Source organism: Sorex araneus, chromosome 2 (genome assembly GCF_027595985.1).
Source record: "Sorex araneus isolate mSorAra2 chromosome 2, mSorAra2.pri, whole genome shotgun sequence".
Lineage (NCBI taxonomy): Eukaryota > Metazoa > Chordata > Mammalia > Eulipotyphla > Soricidae > Sorex > Sorex araneus.
In genome coordinates, this window is record NC_073303.1 from 194,287,796 (window position 1) to 194,309,136 (window position 21,341).

A 21,341-nucleotide genomic window follows, 5' to 3' on the forward strand; every position below is an offset into this window, starting at 1 on the left:
ATATTATGAGTCAGACATAACCAAAGAATAAAGCTTTAAATTAATATAGAATATATGATAGCGCAGCAGGTAGGGCGTTTGCCATTCACGTGGCCGACCCGGGTTAGATTCCTCCATTCCTCTCGAAGAGCTCGGCAAGCTACCGAGAGTATCCCACCTGCATGGCAGAGCCTGGCAAGCTACCCATGGTGTATTCGATATACAAAAAAACAGTAACAATAAGTCTCACAATGGAGAAATTATTGGTGCTCGCTTGAGGAAATCAATGAACAATGGGATAATAGTGCTACAGTGCATACATGTCACTGTTACTATCATCCTGTTATTCATCGATTTGCTCGAGTGGGCACCAGTAACGTCTCCACTGTGAGACTTGTAACAAGTCACAGTGCATACATAGATCTTAAATATGAGTAAGGTGGTTCAATTGGTTTGTGATTAATTTCATAATTTATACTTTATTTTATGATTCAAAATATAGATGCTTATTTTCCAATTAATCACGGGTGAATATCTTTCAAGGACTTAGAGGATTTGTTTTCACAAGTTTTCTTAAAATCCAATGCCTCTGAATACTGCTGAGAGGGCGAGGCCCAGAGAAGCTCTGCGTGCTTGGGCTCTAGTATTGAGTTCCCAGCAAGGTTGGCTGAAACTTGTCTGGGGTTACCATGGAGACCAAGAGCACTGTTTGGGAGACCATAAAAATGTCCTATAGGAGTGCACCTACACCCCACAGCTGCTGCCATGCCAATGGCCCAACTCCACTGCTTTCTGACTAACCTCTGTACCGAAACCAAAATGATGGACAATATGGGAATATCAGTTTTCAGACTGAGAACTCTGGGGTCTTCTGAGAGTGGGGGAATCTCCCACACCATTCATACTTCTGGAAGCCCCGGTGGTCACAAGCACAGCCCAAAGTCACTTGCGTATAAACTCCTCCACTCAGTTCTATAGATCTGGAGTTTGGGGAGCACACAGCGTATGTGGCCTAGCAACAACTTCAAATTGCACAATGCTGACACCCCACTAGAGCCACCATAATTTGGTGGAATAAAGCTCAATAAACAAAAACAATAACACAGAAGGCTCAACTAATAGCAAACAGTTCAGCCCATCCTCAGAGAAGAACTTAATGACCCCATGATAAGATACAGCCATTTTCACAAAATTTTGTTAACTGTAATTTTTTTTATAATTCCATTAACCATTTAGTGGTAAAAATCAATATAAAATAAATCATTTTCTGCCTGCGAAGGGGGCAGACATGAGCGGTAGTTGGGAAAATGAGGGCATGGTAGAAGGAAGGTTATACTGGTGATAGAATTGCTGCTGGAACACTGAATGCCCATAACAACTGTTTTATGAACATCTTTGTAAAACACAATGTTCCAATAAAGTAAAATTAAGTAAATAAATAAATATGTCCTTTAGAAAGCAGGAATTAGAGAAAGAAATAATCTTTATTGAATGGCATGAGTTAGAACTTATATTCGCCATAGTTACATTTTAGAATTTTAAAGATATAAACTGTTTAAAAGTAGCTGATTGATATAGATGTGATTATCACATTGTTCTTTTGACTTGTTAGGAAAGTTTGTATAGTATTTCAGGTCAAGTTTGATTTTATTTTCTTTTGGGGTCACACCCGGCGATGCACAGGGGTTATTCCTGGCTTTGCACTCAGGAATTACTCCTCGTGGTGCTCAGGAGACCATATGGGATGCTGGAGATTGAACCCAGGTTGGCTATGGTTGGCTACATGCAAGGCAAATGCCCTACCTGCTATACTATCACTCCAGCCTCTCAAGTTTAAATTTAAAATGTTGCATTAAACTTACTTTATATTGATCAAAAAGTGGTAATTTAAGCATGCCTAATAGGAGCTTAATTTTTTTAATAACATAATGTTCTTCAGTGACATAAGCTCGGCATATTGCCACTTGAGTCTCCAACATTAAATATTTGATCCTGGTGTATAATGTTGTATTTGTTTTAAAATTATTTGGAACTATATAACTATGCCCAATGAATATGCTAGGGAATTTTCTAAAATTTTTGAAGTTAAAAAGAACAAAGACAGGTGACTAAAACGTTACAACACAGCAATGGCAGCATCAGAAATAATGTTGTAGCTCTGGAGGGACATTACTTTTGAAAGTATCAAGAAGAGCATCTGAGCTGCAGAGGAAACACAGAGGTTAATGTGCTTGCCTTGTGTGTTGCCAACCTTGATTTGACTGACAGCACCACATGTGTTCCCCTAAGCTGAGAGCTAGGAGTAAGATCTGAGCACCACCTATGTGGACAACTCCCCGACCCCCACATCCCACCCCCCCACACCACCACTATCATAAAGAAGGGAGATCTGGCCCAAGTCAGTTCCTGATATCTCAGAAAAAGCACTGTGAACACATAGTCAGGCATTCTGAGCAGAGTATCTCAGATAAAGACAAATTTAGTGGAATAATGTATAAGCATGAGATTCCTTTGCCAGATCTTCCAACTCTGTTTCATTCTTTCAAGAAATCCTAAGGGGATGCATGAAGACTGAGGGTGATTTCTTTGTCCTTGTAGTAGTCCTGTGGTGAGGTGTTTATAGAGCTGTCTATATGACCACCAGTTCTCAGAATTAACCTGATGCAATGCAGAATGTCCAAGAGCTTTGATCTCAACAGGGAGGATTCACCCCAAGACACTGCTCTGCTAATTGCTCCAAGAATTATGACACCTGGTTTTTCAGTAGTTGGAATCTGATTCTCATACACATCTGCAAAGCCTAGGACCCATAGACCAGGACGGAGACGTGATCCAACGCTTGGATGAACAAGGCATTCTCTTGAAGCTCTGGCTGAAAAATAATGTCAAAGATTGCTGCACAGGTGGAATTACAAATGATATAAAAACTCCTCGATTTCATCAAAAATTTTAACATTTAGAAAATGTGTTTATAATTTACTAACAAGACCGTGTAATAACATTGCATCTTGGTGTTCTTATGATTCCCACCCACCCCTGCCCTGCCCCCATACCACAGTGCTCCAGTGTCATCCCAGTACCTAAACATCAATTTATTCATTCTTTCTATGTCTATCCACTCACTATTTCCCATCTCTCCAATCAATAACAGCTTGTTTTCACAAAATTTTAGAGCTACTTCTATTGTTTTCTGTCAGTTAGTTTGCCCCTTCCATATTCTACATGAGTAAAGCCACTTTTTAATTGTCTTTCACTCCTCTATTTATTTTACTGAGGTATTCATTGAAAGTCAATCTCTCTTGTATCAAAAGACACAATTTTATCCTTTTCAGTAACACAGTAGCTTTCCACTGGGTAAAGAAACCACAGATTTTTAATTTAGTTGTCTGCCAATGGACATTTATGTTGTTGATTCCATGTTTTGACTGTGGTGAATGACGGAATAAAATAGGGGAGTAAATTTCCTTTTAACTTGGCATTTTCATATGCCTCAAATGAATGGAGAATAGGGCTGTGGAGTGATAGTACAGTGGGTAAGGTGTTTGCCTTGAAGTAGCCAATCCAGAACAGATTCCCAGCGTCTCCTATGTTCAGATCAGCATGGCCAGGGGTAATTCCTCAGTGCAGAGCCAGGAGTAACTCCTAATCACAGCAAGGTGTGATCCAGAAAACAAACAAACAAAAAAAACTGTCCGAGTAGTATTGCTCAATAAAAGTCACTCCCACTTCTGTTACTTGAAGGACTGTCCATACATTTTCCCAAAGAAGCTGCACCAATTTGCATCCCCACTATCATTGCACTGGTACTCTTTTCTTTACATGGTCACCAACTCTTTTTCTTTATAGTCTTTCTTATCTAGGCTCTTCTTATGAGTATTAAATGATAGAAACACAGAGAAACACAATTACAGAAGGGGATCTCAACATACCACTAAGAGAAGCAGATAGATAGATAGATAGATAGATAGATAGATAGATAGATAGATAGATAGATATCTATCTATCTATCTATCTATCTATCTATCTATATATTGCTTTTGGGGTCACACCAGGGATGCTCAGGGGTCACTCCTGGCTCTGCACCCAGGAATTACCCATGGCCCTGCTCAGGGGACCATATGGGATGCTGGGAATCGAACCTGGGTCGGCGGCATGCAAGGCAAATCCCCACCCGCTGTGCTATCACTCCAGCCTCGAGAAACAGATATTTTATCTTGACTAAAAATTAACAAGGAGTCTGAGAGAGAACACAGGAAGGAAGGCACTTGCCTTGCCTAGAGCATGGGTGCCCTACCAGAGATCACTCCAAACCCATAGACCGGATTTTCTCATGAACACTCCCTAGTGTGGCCCCAAACCCTCTGCCCTCTCATAGAAGAAAAATCTATTTACAATGAAATAGTAACATTTCATAAACTAAGTGGTAATGTGGATTTTAAGGTCCTAGTCAGGAATTTGCATTCATCCAAATTTACAAATGAGTTTACATTCTTCCTGGTGGCACATAACAACCTCAAGGATTGATCATGTTTGGAACATGAAAGCAACTTGAACAAGTATGTGAAAATTGAAATTGATCAATCTCTTCTCCCACCCCCAGTCATTAAGACTAGAGAATAACAGAAACAACAAAGGAAAGACCACAAACATAGATACTAAACTCATGCTTCTAAATATCTCTTGGGTCATCAAGAAACAAAGAAGATGAGGAAATACCTCAAGACTAATAAAAATTGAGACATTCTCTACGATCCTATGGGATACAATAAAACAGTAATAAAGATAGTCCACTGGAATGCAAAATTATATTATATACAACCAAAAAGTCTCAAATAGTGTAACCATAATATCTGAAGGTATTAGCTAAGGAGAAACAAGCAATGAAAAATTAGCAAAAGGAAAAAATTAAAAATTAGAAGAAAATAAATTTAATAGAAACTAAAGGCTATACAAAACATCACTAAAACTAAGGAAATCTGATTTAAAATAACACTAACAAAAGAGGTGAAATTACAATTTCTACGACAGAAACACAGGATTATATGAGACTATAAAAAAAATCTATACGCAAACTAACTGGACAATTTAGACGAAATAGACATGTTTTTAGAATCACACCACCTTTCAAGACAGTAACAGGAATAATCCTTAGATAGACTGAACAGACCAAGCAAAAGTATAGAAACAGCAAATAAAGATCTCCTAAGAACAAAAGCCCAGTGTTTGTAAAGGCTAACCCTAAAAATATATTTGCTGAGGATTAGGATGACTTCTAATAATCTCTCCCAATTCCTCTGACTTACTTTTATATGGGCCGTCATGACTAGGCATGGTAAGCATTGCTAATGGTAAATAATAGATGCGAACTTATATTGGAGACTCTGAATCAAAGTTCTGATGTAAGGAAATCTTTAGAAGTTTTCTCATCAAGACCAGAATTCTGTTTCTTGGCCATGACTCAAATGGAAGATGATTAACTTGCAATCCCCACCCTGGGAAGAAAGCATTCCGCACAAACTTGGAGCTGATGGACAGGGAGTCATAGACAGAGAAAACATGAGGGGCTTTCCTGGACATCATGCATCCATGTGAATAAGATCCTGTCATAGCATTTGTCACATAAGTGCAATTCATTGACATAGACCTTTAAACAAAATAAGCTCACCCATAAAAATGAGATGAAGGGATTGGGTTAAGTACAATTACAGAGAATTACAGACTGACATGTATGCAAATGAGGGGGGTCCATATATGGTCATATGACACTGTGAGGGGCCACACCCCTTTCTGAGAATATATAAACGCACAGTTCAGGGGTAACATTTATCACAGAATCTTCTCGCAGGATCTCAGCTGAACTCACCTCTGCCAACATGTCCTACGGCTGCTACTCTGGAAACTACTCCTCCAGCTCCTTTGGGAGCTGCCTACAGTACCCAGGATCCTTCTGTGGTTCTTCCTACACCAGCAGCCCGGCCTGCGGCACTGGCTTTGGATCTTCCGGCACTTGTCCAATGGGATCCTCCGTCTACGGTGGCAGTCAGGAAATGTGCAGCAAACCCATCGGATTCCAGGCCTCCTGCGGTGGGATGCCCATCTCCAGCCAGTCTGCCTGCTCTCGCCCAAGACCCTCCACCTTCTGTGGTCCCTGCCAGCCAGGCTATGGTAGCGGTGTCTCCAGCAGCAGCTGCTCCCAGGGCTACGGAGCTGGAAGCTCCTTCATGATGGGATGTGGCTCCAGCGGATTCAAACCCTGTGGAGGCAGTGGCTTCCCTTCAGTGAGCTGTGGCTCTGGATTCAGCCGTCCCTCCTACCTGCCTTCTAAGCCCTGCCAGTCTTCTTGCTATAGACCAACGTGTGGCTTCTAATGGTTGTCTGCTTGCATGTCTAACTTTATTTTCCAATATTGTCAGCGCTTAAGAATCTGTCATCTATTGGAATGATTGTCCTCTTTACTCTCGGATTCTATCTTATCTTGTCTCTGGCCTCAACGGTGGCCAACACAGGTGATGTGAGTGTGATAGATATCAACTATTAATTAAAAATAAAGTCATACTATGCATTGGAAATTGAATTTGTGTGTTTTCATTTTCTTCCAAAATTGTGTGGAAATGTATGCTATTACAATCCATTGAATTTATCAGTTCTAATATTGATCTTGGGCTGGAGCGATAGTGCAGCTGTTAAGGCGTTTGCCTTGCATGCGACCCAACCCGGGTTGGATTCCTCCGTCTCTCTCGGAGAGCAAGCTACCGAGAGTATCTAGCCTACACAGCAGAGCCTGGCAAGCTCCCCGTGGTGTATTCCATATGCCAAAACCAGTAACATGAGTCTCACAATGGAGACGTTACTGGTGCCTGCTCGAGCAAATCGATGAACAATGGGACGACAGTGCTACAGTGCTAATATTGATCTTAATATTTCTTGCTATTAGTTGATTGTCGGTTGTGTGTGAATTGTGATCGAAAAAATGATAATATAAAAAGTTCACCATGTACATGGAAATAAATCTTGAAATCACAAGAAATTGGATATTTCATCAAATTTTAGGAGACTGCATATATTTTGCATTAAGAGTACAGGTAGTAGAATACTATTGTTTAGTATTATGAGTTAAAATCTCAGAATCAAGATCAGGATTGATTTCTAATTAGATATGATCCATATATATATATATAAATCTGAAGGTATTAGGTAGAAGATTAGTTAATAGTGAAGTGATTTAGAGAACAAAAACAATAATTAGTTTTATGTGGTAGTGTATAAACGAAGAAGCAAATTAGTTGAAAAAATGTAAGTTATTATGTATGGACTTTAACATTGCTTAAAGAAACCTCATAATTGTTAGTAAAAATAGTCCAATAACTTTAATTTAGCTGATAAGAATTCATGTGATCTTACACACTTTTGTATCTACAGGGATGAATAACATAAAATTTAATAGCAAGATATAAGATCACAGATTTAATATTCCACTTTGGTTTCACTCATGTTTCAAATTAAACCTAAAAATAAAAAGCATTTGATATCATCAGAAGTGATGATTGAATACATATCTCAAATCATAACTGGGGCAATTTTATTTGTCTCTTACATAGCAATATCCTGTTTGTCAGACAATAAATTCTAGAAACTCCTAATTGGAAAGATAATGTGCTTATGATAAGAACATTAAAACTGAGAATGGAAATAGTTAAAACAATGCTTAATAAATATTTCTATTTATTAAATCTTTCAGTTTTAATCTTTCAGTTGTGTGTCAGAGCTTAGAAAAAAATACCCTTAGAGGAAACTTTAAGTTTGCTATAAGAAAATACAGGAATAAAGTCAAAGGGAAACTTAAAGGAATATTCATCTTATGACATATTAAAAGGTAGAGTTTAATTAGCAAAGACATGGGAATGCTGAAGGCATTTAATGAAAGCTGGAATATGAAAAGGAGAAAGCGAAGCATAAGAGGATAAAAATTCCCTCTATATGAAAGTGATGCTGGGGACCTTTAGTACTACGAATGACCAAGGCCATACTACAGTGCTCAGGAGCCTTCAGAGATGCATATGAACATTCCTCGGACACCCCAGCATGGAGGACTGAACTGGTATTGGTTACATGCCAGGCATACCTCTGAAATAGCCCTCTGACCTCTATGCACCAGATTCATCTATAGTTCCCAATAGCCTCACGAATGTGCCCAAGATGGGGAAATTGAATCTATAATTTAATTTCTTTCAGCAGCAGCAAATTGGCTTGTGTGACACTTGTGGTTCTGTTGAAGGATGAGGCTTTAAGGTAATATCCAAGTAGATAGTAAGATAAGATGTATCATGCGGAAGACTGGTGAATTATTGCTGAAAAACACTGAATTAGTCATCTTTAGGTTCATAAAGCAAAGTCAAATTCTTTTCTTTGCCAAAGCCATATTTTCTCATATATTCTTATATTTAGCAAATGTATTTTAAGATACATTAGAGATAGTTTTGATGATTAGTCTAGCCTATCATTTTTCATTTATTTATTTATTTATTTATTTATCTATTTATTTTTTTGGTTTGGAGGGTAGAGCATACCCAGTGGTGCTCAAGGGCTGCCTCTCCTGGTTCTGTTCCCCAGGATCACTCCTGGTGGACTCAGGGTGATATAGGCAGGTAGATAGGGAAAGGCCCTTGGCAATGAAAATTCAGATTCAACAGTTTCTGGGAAGGAGAATCTTAAGACTTGCAGATTCAAGAAGACAAAGGACTGGAGGAAACCATTAGCAGACACTGTGGATCTGAAAGGACCCCTCCCTGGACCTCTCTGTTAATTCCGATTAACTTCAGTGACCCAGCCCCAAGGCGACTCCAGAACACCCAGGGTCAAGACAAACCTATTAAAGCCAGCCCAATCGCCCATTCAAGGCTTCCTCTACCCTTGGAGAAGCCAGTGTTCTCTCTTGAGCACATTATTCTTACTATTCTCTCTCCCACTTATCCCTTCCTCCTTCCCTCAGAAACCTCTGAATAAAATCTATTTACTCCACTGCTTGTCTACTCCTGAAATTCTTTTCCGCAAGCGAGACAAGAACCTGGTAACTCTGGGTCCCAGGTGGTAGAGGTGGTTGGGGAGAAAGTGACTGTCTTTCTCCTCCCCACTTCACGTAAGTCACCCGTGGAGCCCACTGACATCAAGGGGACCATATGGGATGCCTGGATCAAAACTTGCTCAACTGAGTGAAAAGCAATAGCTCTGCCCACTGTACTCTCACTCAGATTCCATAGCCTGATAGTCTAAATTCTTTGTCAAGCAGTTCATTAAATTATCGACACATTCAGATTCCTACTGCATAGTTTAAATTGTATTGCTATCAGAACAATTTTGTGCCAAGCAATTTTGTTGAGGGAACGTAATTTACAATATGATTGATGTAGATTGGAGGGGCTGAGAATGGGTGAGGTTGTTGGGCCACACAGTACAGTGCTCAGGGGAGATGCCTGGCCCTATGCTCGTGAGTGACCCCTAGTGGTGCTCAGGAAATCATATGGTACAAGGGATGTGACTCAAGCACTATAACCCTTATACTGTCTCTCTCAGCCCTTCACTCTTTTTTAGTAGTTGCCGTACTCTGCACTGCTCAAGGACACTAAAACTTCACACAGCAATGCTCCTTCACCATCACTGCTCTGGATTGATTCCAGGGCCTCACACACACTAGATGTTTGCTCTAGCATTTGAGCTATCTCCTAATACTTATTGTATATCTTCATTGACCTCTTGTTATGCTTTGAAAAAATCTAAAATGGCTTTATAAAAGATTTAAAAAAATGTTTACTTAGGCTCTGTGATTTCCAATGCTGCCAATAAGACTTTTAGGCATATAATGTTCCAACTTTTAAATCATCCCCAGCGTCAGTGGTCATCCACCAAACTCTCAAGGTTCTATCCTGCCCCCTACCCAGCCATCAACAAATTTTGATGGCTGCCTCCTGGAGGTGATAGGACCTGTGCATTTACACCGCGGAGGAGCTCATCACAGATTTCATCAATCCTGAGTTTCCCAAGCACTTTCCTAGGTGACAATGGTGAGTAGAGAGGGAGTTGGTATATTTCCTTCTAGAGGTGCTACTTTTCTCCTCTTTACATAATCCACCTGGCGCTGGTTATGAGTAAAATCTCTCATCAGCAGTCAATTTATAGTGCACTACCTGTGGGTCGGTTAGGTGGTGCTGACAACTTGTCATTTTGGTATTCCCAGTTGCTTTAACTCACCCATGCCCTGAATCATTGTATGTCCACCTACTCCTTCCTAGTCTGATACTCACAGTTCGTTCACAAGTGCATAGAATTTGTTACAGTAGATATTGTCTATATCTTTATTTTCTTTTCCCAAACAGTACAGAGATCATCTGATGCCTTTTCTTCTCCCTCTTTCTTACTTGGCTCAGAAGTAGTACTCCAGTTTCATACAAGTTGTAATAACTGCATGTTTTCATTTCTTTGGCTGCATAGTATTCCAAGGTGTATGCATACAATTTCTTTATTCATTCTTCTATTATTAGGCACTTGGGTTGTTTCCATATTCTGACCGTTGTACTAAGAACTTCATTGAGCATATCTGTGTACAGTTGTGTTTCAGGTTAGAGCAAATAAATGGATTGGTTAGGCCACAAGGGAACTCTCTATCTAGGGTTTTAAGAAATATCCACAATGTTTCCAGACAGACTGAACCAGATAGCACTGCTGCCAGCAAAAAAATGAGTTTCCTTTTACCATCATTGCCAAAGCTGGTTGTTTCCAGTCTTTTTAATATATGCCATTCTCACTGGTGGTACCTCATTGTAGCTTTAACTTGCATTGCCCTGATGATAAGTGATGAATAATACTTTTTTTGTATGCCTATCAGCCATCTCCATGTTCTCTTCCTGTAATGTGTTTTCTCTCATAATTTCTTAGTGGGGTCATTGATTTCTTTGTCTCTGAGCTTTGTGAATGCTTTCTATATTTTGAGTATTAGTAATTTAGCCTATGCATTGTGTTCAAATATATTCTCCCATTTGATATTTTTATAACTAGTCTGATCTTTTTTTTGTTTGTGTTTACAAAGTAGAAGCACTATGATTAGATATCATTTTTTAGTGTTTATTTCCTTTATTCTAGGGGTGGGGGAGGGATTACTCCCAGCTGTGCTCAGAATTTACTCCTGACTCCTGTCTCAGGGATTACTCCTGACATAATTAGTATGACAGGAAGGGAACCTGAGGAGTGCATGCAAAGACAGCACCTTATCTCTCTGCCTCCCCATTTATTACTTTTTAATCTTTGCCAGTGGGCTCATCAAATCTCTAAAATGTCTTCGAGTTTCATATCCTAAAGAATTCTCACTATATTTCCCTCAATGCATTTTACATATTCTGGTCTAATTTTGAGGCTTTTAATCAAATTTAAAATAAATTTTGTATATGGGTGTGAGGCTTGGATCTAATTTCATTATTTTTCATATGTTTAGTCAGTTTTCGTGGAACAGTTTATTGAAGAGGATTTCCTTGGTCCACTCTGTACCCCCATCTTCTTTATCAATGATTACTGTGTATAGATTTGAGAGTTTAGTTCTAGTACCATGATTTTTTAATTACTACAGAATTATAATATAATTTAAAATCAGGAAACCAGTATAACAAAGTAGCTTTTTACAAAATGACTAATACAATTTTTGTATTAGCTAATAAAATCATATTAAACTAATACAATTTTGTATTGCCACAAAAACAATTTTTGTGACCCTTATATGTGCAAAGTATAACTAGAAGAATTAAAGAGTGAAAAAAGACTGCCCTACTTATAATATTATTCATACCCACAAAAAAACTAGAAAGAAACTTTTAAAAAGATGCGACAGACCTACACATTGAAATTTGTAAGTCACTTATAAAAGGAATAGAAGAAGGCATCAAGATAGAAAAGTATCTCATGTTCATGGATAAGATTCAATGCAATTTCCATCAAAACCAAAATGATATTCTTCTGCGGCCTCCTGACCTCATATCTCTTCATTCTCAGCAATTGAAAACAAATTGCCAAATGCTTTCTTTTCAGCAGGTCGATTTTAGGGGGGAGAAACTCCAAATCAATAATAGTGAATTTTTTGTTGAAATATTGAATGTAATCAAAGTAAAGTGAAATTTACCAGTTACACATGTGGGGTGGGAGATGGGGAGGTGGGGGGAAGGGGGAAGGTATACCGTGATTCTTGGTGGTGGAATATGTGCACTGGTGAAGGGATGGGTGTTTGAGCATTGTATAACTGAGACTTAAACCTGAAAGCTTTGTAACTTTCCACATGGTGATTCAATAAAAGAATAAAATAAAAAATAAAAAAATGATATTCTTCAAGAATTTGTTAAAAAAGATACCAAACTTGTGTGAAGCTATAAAACTCCAAAAATAGCAATTCTGAGAAAAAATAAGGTAAGAGGTATCTGGATTTAATAGCTGGCATGGTTTCCACAAGCGCACATAAAAACAAGTTAGAATTCACTGTGATTCTATTCCAAATAAATCTTAATAATTTCCCATCTAAAAACGTGTCCTGGTACGTCTCTATGATTCACCAAATTTTTCTTTCAAAATTTTATATTTTCCCTTCACAATGAAGAATATTAGGAAATAACTTGAAATTAAATAATGATATAGCTTCCATTTTCTGGTAGAAAAAATGACTTCATTTTCATTCTGCCCTTAGTGCTATGCAACCGGCCAAAATATAGTCAAAGGCATCAGAGCTCTAGGCTGACAGGGAGAGTAGGGACTTTCCCAGCAGAAAACAAATGTCATCAAAGACAGAGAGTCACAACATTTCTGACACTCTTGGAGTCATTGGCTTAGTGGTAAAAGAACATGAAGAGAGAATGATGCGAACGATTAATAATAGTAATTACAGACAATGTTATTAAGTTACACATAGGAAGGGAGGACTCATAATTCTGGTAATGAGATTATGAGCAATGTCATACCCACCACTGAAAGTATGAAAAGGCTCCATTGTAAGGCGACATACACCTACCTCACAACAGTCTCACTGTAACTGATCTGATCTCATCTCCTGCCAAAATGTGCAGAAACTGTTGCTCTGGAAACTTCTCCTCAAGCTCCCTCAGGGAGACCCAAGATCTTCCTGTGTCTCATCTTACCCCAGAAATCTGGTCTGCAACAATAATATCTGCTCCCTCACTAACTGCCCAATAGGATCCCCTCTTTATAGTGGCCATAAGGAGATCAGCAGTAAGCCCACTAAGTGTCAGACAGCGTGTGTGGTGCCCATCTCCTGCCAGACCTCTTTCTACTCCCCAAACCCTCTGTAATCTTCAGTCCCGGCCATTCTAGGTCTGAATCTGCATCTCCGGGCTGTGGTTACAGCAGCAATTGCTCCCTGGGCTATGAGTCTTGAAATCGCTACTCAGTGAGGATGTGGTCCCAGCTTTTGCCTCTGCTAATTGATCATGTCATTGTATTTCTGATGTTGTTTCTCATTCTTATTAATGATTCTCCTCTTAGGTTTTATATATCTTATCATTTTATGAAAGATTATCTTCTTCTTGTCTGACTGTAATATCCTTCACTTGAAGCCCAGATTTTGGCAGACAATCTTTGCTTTTAAAATCTGTTACTAAATGAATAGTTTGTAGTCTGAATTGTAGATTGAAATCATGTATGTTTTTCCTAAAATTATATGAAAATATCTATTGCTATAATTAAATAAATTTATACTTTATGATTTTCAACTCTTTGTTTATGGGTGTACTGAGTACTTATAAGTTTTTTATTATGAGTTATAAAATAGAAATTGTAAACATAACACTATGTACATACAAATCAGATTTGAAACCCGATAAAACTGGGAATCTAAACTAATTTAGGAGATTTCAAATATTTTATTGCTCTACATATAAGCAGTGAAAAATCAATATCTTAATATACACATTTTTATGGAATAAAATCCCAATGTTGTCAAGTAGATTATTTTCTCATTACTAACTTTTCTATTACTAAATTGAACCTTATGACCTAGGGTACTAGAATCATTCATAGTTGTTTCATGTCTCCATAGAAGAAAAGTATGACTGGAAGTATATACTTAGGGTTATGTATAAAAATAAAATTAATATAATAAATAAATATAATCTCATAAGCAATTATGCTTGTAGATGACTAAAAATACGTTTATAAAAGTGACCAAGAGCTTGGATCTCCTGATAAATTTTCATCTTTGTATTTTTAGTTACATGTGTATGAGATGTCCTAAAATTTGACTGAAAGAGCAAAATTGATAGATTTGACATTTGCCCTGGCTTTACTCAGGCTTCAGACAAAGATAATAATCATCTTAAAATAATAAAAGCATCCTTAAGCAAATGATTTAATTTGAATATCTACACTAAAATTGAGGAAATGTTATTTGTCCATGACATGCTGATGTTATGTCTTATGTAATGTCTATCAAATGCACATAGTGTGTTCGTTACTCAAAAAGTCTAAAATTGAGGATCTAGAAAAATAGTACAGGGGATAGAATGCATGCCTTGCATGCAGTGGACCCAAGTTTGATTCCTGGCACCGTGTATGGTCCAGGAGCTCTGTCAGGTGTGATCTTGGAGCACAGAGTCAGAAGTTGTCTTAAGAACTGCCAGATACAGATAATCCCTCAAAAAGAACTATTTTCTTAAAACAACCAAGTAAAAATTATAGTTATTAATTAAATAAACTAAGCATATATGGGTTAAATAATAAACATACTTAGATGTAATACAGATAATTGGAGATTTATCATTCAGTAGTATACGTTCAAACTTAAAGGCAATGGAAACTATAAAATAGTTTACAGAGCTTCACAGAGTTGGAATATTCATAAGATGAAAAGGTCAAGGGTAATTGCATTAATATTAAAAAGAGTCTGTATGCATATATATGTGTATGTATATCACCAAAAAAGCTACTATCAGGAAATCATCATATGCAAATACAGTTACAGAGATAATTTTCCAAGTGGAGGGAAAATATAATTTTACAAACTAAAATCAGTACAATCCCCATGCTTCATAAAGATAAAGAAATGTCCATACTTCTAACCATTGAGTTAAATCGATTAACAGCAATGAAAAAAAAATAAGGAACCACAGTGAAAGCAGCTAGGTACAAAAATAGCAACTTTTCAAATGAATTCTTCTAAGACAGGAAAAAGGAAGGTAGAAAACAATTAAATATCATTACATTTATGGAAAAAATGTTAAATCTGGATTAAGCACCTGAATTCTCTTTCATAAATTAAAGAGAAATACAGATGTTTTCAGACAACTTCTTTATTCCCTCCTCCTGCAATACCAACTTTCCTACTTAGTTAATTGCCTCAGCTGGAAAAAAAAGCCTTCAAATTCATTATACTTCAGTAATTCAGACACAGAGAATGGCATGAAAGAAAAAACTCAGAATTTCCCAGAGTAACTGTAGTCTCAATGACATATAATAGGGAAGAAGTCCTGATTGGAGTTGTTCTATAAAAGGGTAGGTAGGCGCTAGACAAATTCTAAATACAGACGAACAAGAGAGAATGTGTATGCAAAATACATGAAGTGTGTTAATGCTGGGCCCACTTTTTGGAACGTTGGCAGAGAGAGAGAAATAATAGATCCACTATTACACCTCAGTGTCTTAAATTACAGTTATTTCTGAGAACATCATTTCAGGGACACTGAAGATAACTAGTTCAAGCTCCCTTAGGAATCCAAATACCAGGATACTCCAGTTCCTTATAAATTGGTGTTTGCATAATCCCTGTATTCTTCATAACTTTATACTCTATTACCCATAATTATAAAATATTAAAAATAGCTAATATTGTGGATATATTTAGATAGTTGCCATATCATAGTATGTAAGAGGTGATGATCAGGAAGAATTTGCACATGCACCATACAGGGCAAAGACATTATAATCCCAAATCCAAAATACTTGCTTTTTAGTCAAATTCTGGCCAACTACAGAGTTGATGATCTAAAGATATGAAATTTTCAGTTTCATTTTGTGAGTCTTAAAATATGTGGACATACTGTAAATACTAGGAGTTTTCAAATTAGACTTTCATAATCACTATCATTTGGGGGAAGTTCACACCTGATGGGGCTCAAGGATTGCTCCTGCCTCTGCACTAAAAAAATCACTCCTGGTGAGCTTGGGATGCTGGGGATCGAACCTCTCTTAGCAACATGCAAGACCAATGCGCTACCTTCTATACTTCTCTCTTGGCTCCATCTACACTTTACATCTAAAGAATTACTCTGCTTAAGTCTTTAGATGTACCTGGGATTTACCAATTTTCTTAATTTATCTTATTCATTTATTTGTCCAATTCCAACAGACAGTCGATGTAATATGAATTATAGTACGGGGCCTGGAAAAAATTAGTAAATAAAACAAATTTGGTCTCTCTGTAGAATTGACACTATTTAAGGGTTCATTTCAATCCCCAACAGAAAAAAGTAATTATGTAAGTCCCAGGATACACTCAGGTCAAATTTGATCAAGAAAATCAGGGCGTTGCCAGCAGCAAATACATACATCCGTGGTATATCATAGCCTTTCTCCCATTGTTGGAGTCATTGGCTTAGCAGCAAAAGACCATGAAGAATTCCCCAATGAAAAAGAATGATGCTAGGGATTAACAGCACGCAATTACAGAAGTGTTATCATATTACACATATGGAAATGAGGGATTCCTGCTATTGGTAACATGACTGTGCAGGAGGGCACACCCATCGCTGAGAGTATAAAAAGGCTCTGGTTCAGGAGGTGCCATTCAACTTCAGAAACCTTTCTCTCCAACTCCACTCGTCTCTTCTCCTGACAAAATGTCCAGCAACTGCCGCTCTGGAAACTTCTCCTCCAGCTCCCTGGGGAGCTGCCTGCGTTACTCAGCATCTACCTGCAGCTCCTCTTACCCCAGCAACCTGGTCTACCGCACCGACACCTGCTCTCCCAGCCCCTGCCAGCTGGGATCCTCTCTGCACACCGCCTGTGGGGAAACCATCTGCCAGCCCAGCAGGTGCCAGGCCCCCTGCATGGTGCCCATCTCCTGCCAACCCTCCTGCTACCTCCCTGGGCCCTCCAGCCACTGCAGCCCTTGCCAGTCCCCCTGCTCCCGCCCCAGGCCCTCCACCCTCTGCAGCCCCTGCGGGTCCCTCTATGCTGGGGCCAGGGGCTGGAGCAGCAGCAGCTGCTCCCTGGGCTATGGGGCTGGAAGCCGCTACTCCGTGAGCTGTGGGCCCAGCGGCTTCAGACCCCTGGCCTGTGGGGCCAGTGGCTTCCCTTCTCTGACCTATGGCTCTGCGTTCTGCCGCCCTTCCTACCTGACTTCCCTGCCCTGCCAGTCTTCTTGTTATAGACCAATCTTCGGATCCGGCTGCTAATGATCATCCCACCACTTCCTCTCTTTATGTCCAAATGTAATCAACACTTCTCTTCTCATGCTGTCTTAACCTCATCTTTTCTACATAGCATTTCTCTCTAGCATTTTGATAATGTTATCCTCAGCTGTCTGTCTCTTCAATTACGACACTGGTTATAGAACTTACCTGAATGTTGTGTCACCCAATATTAACTAAAAATAAAGTCTATATTTGCTCTGAAATTGAATTCCTTTGTATTTTCTTCCAGAATTGTTTCAAAAGTCCACGTACTTTTAATTCAATGACTTTATTAATTCCAGTATCCGTCTCATTTATTCCTGTGGTGAGTTGATTAATGACCGGGTGTGTGATAGAAAAAAGAGATGCTCTCAGTGAACTAAGATCTCAAAACCAGGACCAGAATTGTTTCTTCACTTGATATGTGCCATTGGTATTATACATTATAGATTTTTAGTTTCTGGGTCACACTCCACTTCACGATGCGCAGGGCTTACTCCTGCCTCTGCACTCAGGAATTACTCTAGGCGGTACTCAGGGGACCATAAGGGATGCTAGGAAATGAACCTGGCTTATCACATGCAAGGCAAATGCCTTACCTGCTGTGCTATAGCTTCAGTCTCTGATATTTAAATATATATATGTATATATATTTCATTATAGTTTACATAACATGGTTAAAATAATGTTAACGTCCAGTGGTGTTGAAATACAATTGTCAGTCCACACTACTGTCATCAAGTACATTCTGCAATGTCTTCTATAAATGTCTTTATGTTACTTCTAGACTGTCTCTTCTTCACCGTTTCTCCTTGTTACACACTGATTTTTGTAATTCAAGATGAATGACTTATCTTTCTAAATACTGTATTTACTTTTTTGTCACCACCTACCACAAATGAGTGAGATGATCTAGTGGCTAGTTTTTTGGTTTTTTTTTTTTTTAAGTTTTTATTTTATTGAATCACCGTGAAAAAAATTACAAAGCTTTCAGGTTTAAGTCTCAGTCCTATACTGATTAAACCCCCATCCCTTCACCAGTGCACATGATCCACCACCAAGAACCTCAATATAACCCCCTCCCACCCACCCTCTACCTAAGTAGCTAATGATATTCACTTTATTCTCTCTATACTTTGAATACATTCAATATTTCAACAGAGAACTCACTATTATTGTTTGGAATTTTCTCCCAACAATCAGGCCTGCTGAAAAGGCATCATTTAATAATTTATTTTCATTGCTGAGAGTGAAGATTCTGAGTTTTGGGTTTTGGGTTTCTGATATTTTAGCTCAGTTCACAGTCTAGATGCATTTCTGCAAGAAGCCACTCTGTGTGCCAATATGGGTTAGAAGACCTCTTGATCATAGTCTTTAGGAGCAGAGGGTTCATTTCTCAAGCCACAGCTCTGGATTTTATCTGAGCCGAAGGCATGCTGGTACCGCCCCTCCTCCCAGGACCACCTATAGGCTATGTCACTAAAAAGTCCTACCTCTGGGTTGGGGGTCTTAGAGGGTGGCTCTTGCTGTGTGGTTGCTGCCGCTGCCGCCATTTTCTGCTCAGAAAAACAGAGCAGAGAGGGAAAGTCCCTCCCTGGGCGGCACGAGGTTGTAGCTCAGTTCATAGTCTAGATGCATTTCTGCAAGAAGCTGCTCTGAGTGCCAAAATGTCTAGTGGCTAGTTTTATCATAAACTCTATAGTGCACTATGATACTTATTTTATATAACAGTATTTTTCATGAAATAAGAGAAAATTTTAACTGAAGACAAAGGACAATTATCAAGTACAAATAACTAACTGTGTTTGATCATCCAATATTGTTTTATGGGCCTTCATTTCCCTGCTGAAATTTCACTATGGTTTTGTTTCCAGATATGTAAGTAAAATCTCCACAGAAATTGAAAAAAATAGTGAAGTAACTTAGATTTTATATTTTTATGATTTACTTGGGCTTCAAACAATATCATAGTAATAATGTTTTGGTCTCACATACATTAATTTACCTCTCAAGCAAAAATTGAGCCAGTGTTATTTCTCTTCTCAAGAAATACTTTCTGATAATATAATTCTAGAAAAACTAAATTAGGAAAGCAAAGAGGTTTTGATAAAAAGCTTAAAATGAGATTAAATTATTTAAATAACAGTTAATAAATATTTCCACACTTTAATTCTCATAACTGTACAGTCTTAGAGAAAGCTGTCCATTATGAAATCTTTATTTTAAATGCAAAATAGAAATAGAAGAACAAACTACAAAGGGAACTTATAGAAAAATCCATTCCATGATATCTTAAAATATAAAACTATTCAATATAGCAAGACACAGACCATGAAAAGAAGAATAGTAAAAGTGAATTAAGTGAAGTAGAAAAGAATGAACACGCTCTGCATTTTCAGTTGATAATTGGATATTTAGTTAGTATACAAAGTAAGGAGATTTTACATGATTTGCAATGACAAATAACATAGCAACAACTTTGGTGGAACATATATTTAGATTGTCAAAGGCATGATATATAAAATCTCCACAATTTTCAAAAACCATCTCCTGTTTAAAACACTAAGCCTCTTCTGTGATTGAACATATTTACTTCCCTACTATTAAAATACTTTCATGTTGTAGAGAAGAAATGTTAAAGCCAGTGCTTAGATGTAAATTTTAAGTTTATATCTAAGAGTAGAGAGGAAAAGTACATACGTTTACAAATTAAAACAATTTTTGGAACTAGAAATAATGTAATTAATTTAGAAAATATAAAAAAAAATCTGTGAAATACAGTATTACTACAGTTAATTTTTTTTTAAAAAATCCACTTTTGTTACAGTTTAAGTATTATGTAAGGGTAGGTATATTGATGTAAAAAGTTACTGCTTATCACAACTGCCAAAGGGCTCATGAAACTCCACTGCTGTCTTCCGTCACCTTTGTTCCAATCTGGCTAAAACAAAATTTGAATGAAGTTACAATAAAAGAAATATATAATTGATTTTTTGTGATTGGTTTTAGATCAGTGATGTTTATTAAATTTGACAATAAAAGAGACTCATGATCTCGGAAACAAACTGAACATCAGAAATATACAATAAAATTTTTCAGGACACTGAAAATCACGCTAGAATGGGTCAATTATAAACTATTCCCCTTCCTATAAAATAAAGTTCAGTTCAAAATCATTACAACAGATAACTAGTTTAACATGATATGAAGGTGAACCTTAAATTATTTAATCATATGAATATATCAATATTGATGTAAGTATGGTTATTTAGATATTGAAACATAATTTTATAAATATATAGAAATACATAAAGACAGACATAAAATACTGGTGCATAGGGGAACTACAAATAATATAACTATATACTTTAATTTTCAAAAATAACAAAAGTCAGGATGCTTCTAGAAATGAAGAAATAACTAAATCTAAAATATGTATTTGTCAAAGAAAAAGTCTTCTTCTCATTGTAGGAGAAAAGTAGATATAGGTGCTAATTATCTAGCATACTCATGATTGAGTATCCAAAGGAGTGACTGAAATATTCACAGAGCACAGAAACATATCAACATAACTGTGGCAATATTCTAATATTAAATGTAATAGATTAAATGTACAACTGATGACATTATTAAAAGTATCTTAGATGCAGTTGCAGAGCCAGTTGTTGGTCAATAGAATACTTCCATGTGAAAACCTAATAGTTCAATTATTGATGGTGCATCAGAAAAGAAGAACCATGCTGAATTTCAGAAGATTGCACTGAATGGCTCCGTGGGACAGAGCTATAGCACAGCGGGTAAAGCGTTTGCCTTGCACTCGAATGACCGGGTTCATTTCCTTTGCCCAGCAAGCTACCAACAGTATCCTGGCAAGCTACCCGTGGCATATTTGATATGCCAAAAACAGTAACAACAAGTCTCACAATGGAGACG

At 37.7% G+C, this 21,341-nt stretch overlaps 2 protein-coding genes across 2 annotated transcripts; both read left to right on the forward strand.

Annotated features, from left to right (window-relative positions):
* Positions 1–5,852: 5,852 nt before the first annotated feature.
* Positions 5,853–6,347, forward strand: LOC101545001 (keratin-associated protein 13-1-like). The gene has a single exon (XM_004618997.2). The coding sequence runs from the start codon at positions 5,853–5,855 to the stop codon at positions 6,345–6,347; it is 495 nt and encodes a 164-aa protein (XP_004619054.2).
* Positions 6,348–16,853: 10,506 nt separating this feature from the next.
* On the forward strand, positions 16,854–17,474 carry LOC101544736 (keratin-associated protein 13-1-like). The gene has a single exon (XM_004618996.2). The coding sequence runs from the start codon at positions 16,854–16,856 to the stop codon at positions 17,409–17,411; it is 558 nt and encodes a 185-aa protein (XP_004619053.2). The 3' UTR covers positions 17,412–17,474.
* The last annotated feature ends 3,867 nt before the right edge of the window (positions 17,475–21,341 follow it).